Source organism: Erpetoichthys calabaricus, chromosome 2 (genome assembly GCF_900747795.2).
Source record: "Erpetoichthys calabaricus chromosome 2, fErpCal1.3, whole genome shotgun sequence".
NCBI classification, from domain to species: Eukaryota; Metazoa; Chordata; class Cladistia; order Polypteriformes; family Polypteridae; genus Erpetoichthys; species Erpetoichthys calabaricus.
In genome coordinates, this window is record NC_041395.2 from 86,216,720 (window position 1) to 86,229,125 (window position 12,406).

General features: G+C 37.2%; 1 protein-coding gene across 6 annotated transcripts in view; it reads right to left on the reverse strand.

The window, feature by feature from the left end:
- atp8b2 (ATPase phospholipid transporting 8B2) overlaps positions 1-12,406 on the reverse strand; it is a 142,695-nt gene that overhangs the window by 78,479 nt on the left and 51,810 nt on the right. For 5 of the 6 annotated variants that reach the window (XM_028794033.2, XM_028794030.2, XM_028794031.2 and 2 more), the window contains one exon: positions 874-987. In XM_028794033.2, coding sequence (XP_028649866.1) covers positions 874-987 — 114 coding nt within the window. Of the gene's footprint in view, positions 1-873; positions 988-1,762; positions 1,853-12,406 lie in introns of those variants that run through there. The other variant, XM_028794034.2, reaches the window with a different exon arrangement.

Sequence of the window (12,406 nt, forward strand, 5' to 3'; positions counted from 1 at the left end):
AACATCTTAGGTCAAATTTAAGTGGGAGGATAAAGCACCAAGACATGTGCAAAAACTTTATAAAAAATAAGTAACTCTCAATATAACCAAGACCTTCAATTAAACATAACAGTTTCTTGGTGTGTTGGCTACTGGCTTATTGTCTGTCATTTAGAGGTCAGTATACTGTGTATATATATATATATATATATATATATATATATATATATATATATATATATATATATATATATATATACACACACACAAACACAAAACTGTTTAATATAGGTGTATATACAACATATGTGACACTTTCAGAATACTCCATAGATTATCTGTAAAAGACTGGAGGTTTTGGAGGTTTTCCAAGACAAACTTGTAAAGCTCTAAAGAAACAATGGCCTTCATTAAACAGCGAGACAGTAGCATCTGTTGAAGAAGTGACAGAAACAATGGCCTACATTAAAGAGCAAGCCAGTGGCATCTCTTGAATAAGGAATTCTCACTCTAAGTTTACTTCAGAGCAACAAGTGACATTAAGCTCCTTGACCAATTCTTAACCCCTGCCCACAACATGACAGCAAAATGCTACAGTGTTTTATGCCACAGTGCATTGATAGATGTTGTATATATTATATTGATTACTGGAAAAGGTTTAGGAAATTAGACCTGCTATTTAGGACTCTGGCAGTAGGGATGAAGCTTTGTCCTTAAATCTGTCAAACTGTCTGAAACTAGTAAATGCATTACTGGTCCTAGAACAACAAGGAAAACTTTGTTCAATGCATTCAATAGTATGTGCTTTAAAATGGCTAATTTGATCCTTATATTGTCAAGGCAGAACACTATTTAGCATTACTCCTTAGTTATGTAACATTTTCATTTACTTACCTGTAATATGAGGAGGAAAAGGAAGTAAGTGTTTGCCACTTCCTGAAACTGCTCAAACAGGTTGACAGGTAGAAATGTGATGATATTGTATTTAGATGTCTTGATGCAGTTATTCTGGGGGCAAAAATAAAGCAAAATAAATAAAAATGACCCAGAACAAAGCATTAATTTTATCTCACAGCAGCCACATTGGTTTAAAGTTAACTTTCATAATGATTTCAATTATTTACAGTTCTCCAGGGAATGGCTGCTGAATTCTGTTTCCCAGAATTTTAATCTCTGTTTATTTTATTCACATAATATTTATTTAGTTTAGCCAACCCAGAATTGTTCAAAATTTCTTATTTTAAATGCCTATGGAGTACAGTTTCCTTTCATTAAACACACAAAACAAAACAAAAACAAACCCTAACTGATATAATCCAAACACTGGAGGACCTAATGGCGTCCATGATCAGATAGGTAAAAGTTTAATTCCACATTACACCAGTAGAGGGTAGACTTTACTTATGAAAAACTAAACAGCTAAAGCTAATAAACAGAAGTAGAGTTACATTGTATATTCTACACTAGAAAAATCAGTATTTTTGAAATATATTTCTCAGTTACCATATAAACTAATACTGCAACCTTTAAAAAATGCTTTCAGAAGATCTGAAATGTCTCCTTTCTTTTACCAACGTAAAATAACGGATATAAAACCACAACCAAAACACACTAAACATGAAGCATAAAAAGTGCATTTGTACAAATCTACATGAGCATTATGTGAACAAAGAAGGTTACAGTTTTTAATTATACGACTTAATCAGAAAGTGAAACAGAAGCCTTCATAAAACATTTCATTTAGGTATCCAGTTCTTCTTTTTTATTCCTACATATTTCTCACCTCTCTTGACATCCTAACTTTCACAGCATGGAATTCTGTGTTCTGTAAAACCTTAATGGGCAAGTGTAATCCTGCCACCCACCCCAGAGCAAACAACACCTGTCAAAGCAGAAAATGAAGAAGACAGATGAGATGCTCTGGGATGTCTTTCTGGCTTGTTATCTAAAGAAAGAACCTCTTAAAGGCCTACATTCTAAAAACATTTGTGTTTCAGACCTTGAGCCAGTCAAATTGCTGGTGTTTTTATACAGTACACTAAAGAGAAATCAGCAATATGGCCATCTTATTAGACAAGACTACTTTAGAATCCTTTCCTTGTACAAAATGTGGTGAATTTAAATCTCAAACACAACATTTCCACCTTAGTCATAATACCAAATCAAAAGACTGTGCAAGACTTACTCAGTTTAAGGCAATACAATTGATACAAAAAGTATTAAAATCCCTTCACTTTCTGCACATTATGTTGTAGATTTAGTTTTAAATTAATAAAATTGCCATTTCTACCCATCAATCTACATTCAATAACCTATAATGACAATGTTTTCAGAAAAATTTGCAAATTTAATAAAAATGAAAAATCGAAATCTGCCATTTATTGTAAATATTCTGACTGTTTGGTACTCCAAATTGTGGCCTAGGGTATCCTGCTTATTTTAATTATCCTTTAAGTTTATCTAGAATTTAAGTGGTGTCCATCTATGGCAAACTGAATTGATTGGACATAGTTTGTAAAGGCACACACCTGTGTCTATAAGGCCCCAAAAATCACACTACATGCCTGGACAAAAGCCATGCCTTGAAGTCCAAGGAACTCTCTCTAAACCTCCGCAATCAAATCATGGTGAGGCATAGATCAGAATAAGGGTATAAACCATTTCTAAAGCTTTGAGTGTTCCCAGAAGCACATACGTTTAAAATCACCAAGACTCTTGCTAGAATTGGCTATCTGGCCAAACTAAGTAACCAAGCAGGAACATCCTTGATCAAGGAAGTGACCAATAACTTAATGGCCACTTTAACAAGGTTAGGGGTTATAAATCAAAAATAACTTGAATTGCTTATAAACAGGCTTTGCACACTCACCTTGATATTCTGTTATCTTCACCCTGCCACAATAATGCAGTTAGATTTGCCTGCTCCCTTACATATTCAATACACTCGAACACAATGCAACACAGCATTTTAAGGCATTGGCACATTCTGAAGTTACTTCCACTATTTTCATTTTCACACACTTAAAATATTAGAGATCTAGTAGTCAAGACCTCTGATCTACCGCCACAGAAACATGGAAGCTGTTTTGGCAAAATTGGCCATTTTTCTTGTCTTAAATGGAGCTGCTGTGCTAATGATATTAAAGATGACAAGATTATAAGTAACCATTTCTTTATCATTTCATTAAAAAAAAAAAAAAAATCAGGCAGACTGTAGCACATTAGGACTAATTTGCCTACTGTTTTGCACTTGCCCTTTATACTATGTAGTCAAGGTTACAAGAGCTGTGTGAAAATCTCTGAACATAAAAATTGAAACAGGGCCACTAAACCAGTTGGTCCCATGATATTTTACAGAGCTGCAGCATTTCATTTCAAATCTAAAACTTATAGTTTTGGAAGCAGTGCATCCACACCCCCATGGAGTTTTTTTGGATTTTTTTTTAAATCTAAAACCCCTGCAGTGCTGTCTTTAAATTCTACATTATTTCTGTTAGTGTGTTTGTTGGTGTAAGCTACACATGCTGTCCATGTATGTGCACTGTCTGATAGTTACCGGTTTACAAAAGGCAGCAGGTCAGTAACTTCTGCTTTTTGGATATGTACATACATTTTTGACATAATTTTTGATTTGTTGCCTCTTTTTTCTTAATACAATTCTTTCTGTGTATTTGGTTTTGTTCTACAATTTAAAGTGGCTTTGCTGCACAATTGGATTAGATCATCCTTGGAAAAGGGGCCAGTATGGTTCCAAAATGCATTGGAGATTTTATTCCTGATCCATATACAGCAGCAATCTTACTCAATTTCTTTTTGGAATTGACATATGTATCATGGCTTCCTAAATTTAATACTGGAACAGTTTACATCATCCAGTAGACCTCATGAAATCACAATAATCAGGTGGAGATATTTTATTTTATGGTTGTTCACCAGATAAGTTATAGTTACCACAGGTCTATCAGATGGATTTGATATTTTCCAGACTTTCTGGGTAGTGGTGGGCATCTTGGGACATTTCACCATTTATACAGTATATATAATCTCTTTTGTAGTGATTTGTCGACTGTGATAAATGTAATTGTAAGGCTCTTTTGCACACTGGGATTGGTCATATTGTGATCCATGCACCAAATGGTATATAAAAGTGTTCAATGGTATTCCGATTTCCAATATCTCATATTATCCTTTATTTATTAGCGGGTTATCATTATTTATCCCTTCTATGCTATTGTGCCGATGATATTTATATTCTGCTATATTTTTTTGTGACAATCAAAGCTGTACTGTGACATGGGGCTCTCTAACAGAACTTCAAAATTACTCTGCTGAGATGAGAGAACTATCAGAAAGATGACCACCTCAGAAACGCTCTTTCAATCAGGCGTTTATGGCACAGTGGCTAATTCCTACTTGGATTTTGCCAAACACCATCTAAAGGACTCTTCAGTCAAGAGAATCTTTTTCTTCATGCTCTCAATGTGTGGAGAATTACAAGCATTACGTGTGGCAAAGATCAGGCATTGCCCATCACCTACCTAATACCATTCCTACAGTAAAGTAGGATGGTGGCCACATCATGCCACAGGGGAGCTTCCCAGTGGCTTGAACAAGGAGACTGGTCAGAATTGAGGGAAAGATCTATGTAGTAAAATACAGAGAAGTCCCTGAAGAACACATGATTAAGAGTGACATGACTTCAGACTGAGGTGGCAGATCATATTTAAGCATGGCAATGACCCTAAGTATACAGCCAAGTCAATGCTGGAGTGGCTTCAAGATAAATCTGACTGTGCTTGAGTAGCCTAGCCAAAGACCAGACTTAAACCCAATAGTACATCTGTGAAGAGACCTGAAGATGGCAGTTTACAAATGTCTCCCATCTTATCTAACAGAGCTTGAGAGAATCTTCCAGGAAGAGTGGTGTAAGCTGTCAGAGTTCAGGTGTGCAAAGCTTGTATAGACTTACCAAAAAGACTCAAAACAACTGTAAATGCTGCCAAAGGGGCATTTACAAAGTACTGACTTAATGGTCAGAATACTTACATGAATGAGAGATTTCAGTTTTTGAGTTTTAATAAAATTTGCAATCATTTCTGAGAACATTTTTTTCACTTTGTTATTATGGGTTATTGAATTTATATACAGTACATATATTATTTCTAATTTAAAGAGTGCAGAAATTGATGGATCTGAATACATCCTGAATCCACTGGAATATCTATAATTTATAATACTAAGAGATTGGCAAAACTACCAAAGGTACCATCATGAGATTAGAAAATTGTCTAGATACAACACAGACACTGGGATCCCAGAATGTTTTTCTCTACAAAAAAAACTGTCCACACATTTCATATAAACTAAAAATGGAAACACTAAAACACTGACATACACATGGTTCTTAAAACAGTGATACAAATGTGTAGTAAAAACGAAAACAACAACCACTGTGAGCTTCTGTTAGGTTGACATTCTTACAATGTAATAAAAATACTACTACAAAAAAAAAACACTTAATGGCTGACCAGTGCAAAAAAAAAAAAAAATGCTGAGATGGCCTGTTGTAAATTACTGTAGATTTACTGTAAACCTGTACAGGAAATACAGTGCATCCGGAAAGTATTCACAGCGCATCACTTTTTCCACATTTTGTTATGTTACAGCCTTATTCCAAAATGGATTAAATTCATTTTTTTCCTCAAGAATTCTACACACAACACCCCATAATGACAACATGGAAAAGTTTACTTGAGGTTTTTGCAAATTTATTAAAAATAAAAAAATTGTGAAAGCACATGTACATAAGTGTTCACAGCCTTTGCTCAATACTTTGTCGATGCACCTTTGGCAGCAATTACAGCCTCAAGTCTTTTTGAATATGATGCCACAAGCTTGGCATATTTATCCTTGGCCAGTTTCACCCATTCCTCTTTGCAGCACCTCTCAAGCTCCTTCAGGTTGCATCGGTGCACAGCCATTTTAAGATCTCTCCAGAGATGTTCAATCGGATTCAAGTCTGGGCTCTGGCTGGGCCACTCAAGGATATTCACAGAGTTGTCCTGAAGCCACTCCTTTGATATCTTGGCTGTGTGCTTAGGGTCGTTGTCCTGCTGAAAGATGAACCGTCGCTCCTGTCTGAGGTCAAGAGCGCTCTGGAGCAGGTTTTCATCCAGGATGTCTCTGTACATTGCTGCAGTCATCTTTCCCTTTATCGTGAGTAGTCTCCCAGTTCCTGCCGCTGAAAAACATCCCCACAGCATGATGCTGCCACCACCATGCTTCACTGTAGGGATGGTATTGGCCTGGTGATGAGCAGTGCCTGGTTTCCTCCAAAAGTGACACCTGGCATTCACACCAAAGAGTTCAATCTTTGTCTCATCAGACCAGAGAATTTTCTTTCTCATGGTCTGAGAGTCCTTCAGGTGCCTTTTGGCAAACACCAGGCGGGCTGCCATATGCCTTTTACTAAGGAGTGTCTTCCGTCTGGCCACTCTACTATACAGGCCTGATTGGTAGATTGCTGCAGAGATGGTTGTCTTTCTGGAAGGTTCTCCTCTCTCCACAGAGGACCTCTGGAGCTCTGACAGAGTGACCATCGGGTTCTTGGTCACCTCCCTGACTAAGGCCCTTCTCCCCCGATCGCTCAGTTTAGATGGCCGGCCAGCTCTAGGAAGAGTCCTGGTGGTTTTGAACTTCTTCCATTTATGGATGTTGGAGGCAACTGTGCTCATCCAGATTTGTGCCTCGAGACAATCCTGTCTCGGAGGTCTACAGACAATTCCTTTGACTTCATACTTGGTTTGTGCTCTGACATGAACTGTCAACTGTGGGACCTTATATAGACAGGTGTGTGCCTTTCCAAATCATGTCCAATCAACTGAATTTACCACAGGTGGACTCCAATTAAGCTGCAGAAACATCTCAAGGATGATCAGGGGAAACAGGGTACACCTGAGCTCAATTTTGAGCTTCATGGCAAAGGCTGCGAATACTTATGTACATGTGCTTTCTCAATTTTTTTATTTTTAATAAATTTGCAAAAATCTCAAGTAAACTTTTTTCACGTTGTGATCATGGGGTGTTGTGTATAGAATTCTGAGGAAAAAAAATGAATTTAATCCATTTTGGAATAAGACTGTAACATAACAAAATGTGGAAAAAGTGATGCGCTGTGAATACTTTCCGGATGCACTGTAACTATCAAAAAAGCTACAATGCACATTTTAAAGAGTATGCACATTTACAAACACACAAGACTTCTAAAACTTCATTTTAATTTAATTTTACAAAAATATAAAAAGTTGTATTTATTGATTTGTTGATTTCCAGATCTTAATAAAGGTGAAGTAAAATCTGATTTGACTTGTCATCATTTTATCATATACAAACACAAGTTTCCCAAAGAGTCAGTCAAGCTTGTCTGGGTAGCTAATAGCTATGTTGTCCCAGTATGTCATTCAAATATCTCGATGCATGCTCAATAATCCAGGTAAGGAAATCCTAGAAATTTGATTCTGTTCATCTGGACAAAGTTTAAGTGGGAGAAATATTTCGAGACTTATCCAAGTCTCTTCCTCAGTCTCAATTGACTGCAGGTTTCCCCAACCTTATAAACAGTACCTTTGCTTAATCACAGAGACTAGCACCATTGACAAAGGGCCAGTTGATCAGTGATATGCAAATTGTCCACTGATTAGTAGATGTGTGAACCATTCATAGAGGGTTGAGGATTGGTCCATCCCAAGGATCGGGTCCCACGGCACAAACAGAGTAACATAGTTTACGCAGTTAAGTGCCAGGAGGAGTGCCGTGAATTGTACATCGGGGAAACCAAGCAGCCACTGGCTAAGCGCATGTCACAACACAGAAGAGCTTCCTCGTCAGGCCAGGACTCCGCAGTCTATTTACATCTACAGGATAGTGGTCACTCCTTTAAAGATGAAGAGGTGCACATCCTGGACAGGGAGGAGCGCTGGTTTGAGAGAGGAATCAAGGAGGCCATTTACGTGAAAAAGGAACGACCATCTCTGAACAGAGGAGGGGGCCTAAGGGTACATCTGTCGCCATCTTACAATGCTGTGATTGCAGCCATTCCTCAACCCTCTATGAATGGTTCACAAGTCTACTAATCAGTGGACAATTTGCATATCACTGATCAACTGGCCCTTTGTCAATGGTGCTAGTCACTGTGATTAAGCAAAGGTACTGTTTATAAGGTTGGGGAAACCTGCAGTCAATTGAGACTGAGGAAGAGACTTGGATAAGTCTCGAAATATTTCTCCCACTTAAAAACTTTGTCCAGATGAACAGAATCAAATTTCTAGGATGTCATTCAAATACTTCTAAAAGGTTGTCAAGGTTTCTCCTTTAACTAAAGCTACTTTCACACTACTACATTTTCATTAAGTAAATGCATTGTTAAACAAAAATAATCACCGTCCGCACATGTGTTTTCAAATCGTATATGAAAGTATCTCCGTTCACACTAAACCAAAAACACAAATACATGGCAAATGACACAGTCGTTCATCTACAATGGGCATGCGTATTTCAGCGGAAAAATCCTTTAAGGGATGGTAACACCGTCAACAATGGGATTTATTGGAAAACTGTAACAAATGATAAATGCACAACAAGCAAATAATTTTGTAGAAAAATCTAATTACTAAGTCTCTAGTCTTTTTTCTTACTAAACTAAGAATGATTGTGACTGCTCCCTTCTTTGATGTTAATGCTTAAAACCTGATTATTTGTGACATGGGCGGCACGGTGGCACAATGGTAGCGCTGCTGCCTCGCAGTTAGGAGGCCCGGTTTCGCTCCCCAGGTTCTCCCCGTGTCTGTGTGGGTTTCCTCCAGGTGCTCTGGTTTCCTCCCACAGTCCAAAGACATGCAGGTTAGATGCATTGGCGATTCTAAATTGTCCCTAGTGTGTGCTTGGTGTGTGTGTGTCCTGCGGTGGGCTGGCGCTTTGTGGATTGGCTCCAGCAGACCCCCGTGATGCTGGGTTGGATAATGGATGGATGGATTATATTTCTGACATGTAATAACAACCGATTTTCTATCATATGCATCTTTCCAGAAGGTTATGTAGCCACTGATACAACATTCCCCTCCATCACTTTGATTTGGGCATGACTTAGTAATTTCAACAATATCATAGCCCCAAAACAATGCTATCACTTTTAAATATTGTATTTTGTAAACCTCTTAAAAATTATATTTTACTTTTTGTACTTTTGGCTGAAGGTTGATCCTAGAGGTCTTTTTCTTGTAAGATAATATTTTCTATTAAAATATTCTACTGAATATTTAAAATAAACACACTATGCTGGTCTTAGATATTCAAATACTCTATTAGTTAACATTTGGTAAAGTAGTTTCTGTTTGGAGATATGAAAACACAAGATTAGGGTTAGTAGCGTCATCTTTTGAAGCAAGTGGCTGATGAAAAAAGAAACATTTAATTGTGTGGCGAAGTTGAGTAAAGGTTGTGTAAAAATATTATGATGTCCATTATTTTCTTCATCACACATAGTGAAACCATGCAAGTGTGACACTTTTTCTGTAATAATTTCCAGTTGTCTGCAGAAGAGAAACAATTCACATTTCGGCAGCCATGTTCAACAATGTCAATAACAGTAGCTGAATAGTACTGGTCAAGGTTAAAAGGATATGCAATTGAGATCAAGTATGAACTGAAGGAGAAAGGCAACAATTCACATCTGGGTACCATCGTTAAGTGGAGCTGCTTGTGACAGCAAGAGGAAATCTTGTGTAAAAAATGACATAGGCTTTTACAGTATACCAATCAAAGAAAAGTCCAGGAAAGACAAAAAGCATTACATACACAATGATTAAATAACACTGGTCTACAAAAAAATATTTTTTGTTTGCAGCTCTCTATGAAGTTTTTTTACACTGATTTCATATATGAAATTGGAACTAAGCTAGCATGTCAGGTTTTTGAGATACACATCATTGCCGTTTTGACACTTTTGAATATTAATATAATGTAGCAACACAATATCTAGAGTTTGAACTCTGTTCCACCAAAATTGTTTGAATGTGTTTATTCTGAAAACAAACCAGAAGACGATACCAGAGACACTTTAAAACATGTTTATGTCAATTTACCTCAATATAAAAGTGAGGTCAGTGTGCTCAAAATTGTCTGAGGCACTCGCTTTTGCACTTGTACTGCATATCTGTCCGTCTCTCTTTTCATGAGCCAATAGTAGTTACCCATCATGTTCAGAGTAAATTTTCCCTGATATCAGTTTTCCATCACCTTTGTATCTTGATGAAATCTTTCCCCATGCTCATCTCGGACATCATTTAGATTTAGTGGAAAAAAGTTGAGATGAGTATGTAAAAAATGCGTCTTCAGTGATATTATGGTTCCCGTAAGCTAATATACTTTCAGCATATTCTCCACGAGCTCAGCATAATTCTCTGCTCTGTGACTGTCAAGAAAATTCTGGACAACCTGTATGAATGAGGGCCCTGATTTAATTGGCTTCAGTCTCCTTTTGAACCCATTGTCAAGCATCAGTTCACAGATTTCAGGGCCAACAAAAACAACTTCCTTAATTTTGGATTCACTTTTCTCGAGACCAGACTTATTTCTTAAACGCTGAAACGTATCACCTTTACTGTCCAGTCACCCTAGTTGTCCAAGACCTGGAACATCATAACTAAAAAATGGGACGTGCTGGATGAAAACGGTTTTCAGATTTGGAGTCAGCAAGTGAAATGTGTTAAAGTACAGGTGAAAGAATCCCAGTAGCAAAATGCTTGTTGACCAGTGTAATTAAAATGCAATGCTCAGTGCCATCGTCCAAGGCACTTCTAGTGTTAAGATTTAGAGGGCTCAGGGTGCAACAACACCAGGAGACCATGCAGCAGAACTCTGGAAGTGTTTCTGGGCTTGGCCAAAAAAATAATTTTAAAGCCACCTCAAGCCAAAGGAGATTATTCTACACTCCTCCTGATTGAAGCAAAACTTTACTAGCGGAAGGTAAAATACCAGAGAATTAGGGATGGGGTGAAAAACTGCAGTGCAATACATGGTAGATGATCAAGTGGACAAGTCACCCCACATCACAGACAAAAGCTTTAAAACCTACACTCGTTCTATCTGTTTACACCTTAGGATTGCAGTGACTCCTTAACACCATGGAATAAATCTGACCTAGAGCATTAATTGGAACCTGAACCAATCCACTTTTATAAAGATATTTAACACCTTTTTCCCTTGACAAAATCCAAGAACTGTCCTCAACTTCATTCTTTTATAAATGTAGATTCCTGCTGTGCAACAATGAAGCCACACAAAGGTTAATTTGAAGGCTGACAAAAATGCCAGCAGCTTTTCATGTGGCCAATACATTCAAGCCCTAACCACCATGGAAAACAATCTAATCTAAACTGTTGATTAAACATTTACAAACAAGCAGGCAAAATGACTAATAACACTAAAAAGAAAAACTTTAATATTTTACAAAGAAAAAATTATGTTCATAATTGTAAATTTTGTAAGACAATGTTAGCAACTAGTCTTTTTAATATTTATGAAAATATGCTTTATATACATACTAAAACACTTTTTGATTCAATGTTCCCTTTCCAGAATGTCAAATCTATGTTTATTACTGAACTTCAAAGCTCCGCCTTATCTTTATCTTTTTCTTGATCTATCTGCTCTCTTTCACTCATCCCATAACATTTCTATTTTACTTAAAAGTTATTCCAGTGGAAACTTTCCCAAACAAAAGAGAAAAAAGTGCCTGACTCAAGTACTGTTAACAAGCAGAGGTTATAAAACTTTCCATCATTCAGACTTCAAGAACTTTAATTTTAGACAACATGTGGCCAGCACACACTGGCAGGCAAAAAGAAAAAAAAATTGATGTGGTCATAGAATTAAAATTCATAGTGCCTAGAGCCCATCCATTCATTTTCTGAAACCATTTATCAATGCAGAGTTTATTCAGACAGCCAAAGCTGATACCTGCTGAAGTAGAGGCAATGCAGGAGCTAGCCCTGGATAGGATGCCAGTTTATCATGTGGAAGGTAAAATTTGTATTTGCCAAGCACCCTAACAGAGTCCTCATGGACAAAACAGGTGAATATGTTGACTTTATGCAGTTAATGCAAAGCCAGATACCAAGCACTGCAAGGCAATAATGCTACCTGCTGTGCTGTGGCAATGTTAAATCTATCTTGGCCTCTAAAGCAATACAGTATTTAAGCTTTGCAAGTTTCCTCTGCTTCAGTTTGCCAGTGGGAAAGAATGTAGCCTACGTTCCAAATGTAAAATTTCACAACCCCAAAAATATATCTACTAATATCTTCCACAGAACTTGTTACTATTTTTACTGCTTTCCTGTGAATGGAAAAATCCTTTATGAAAAGCCTGCTT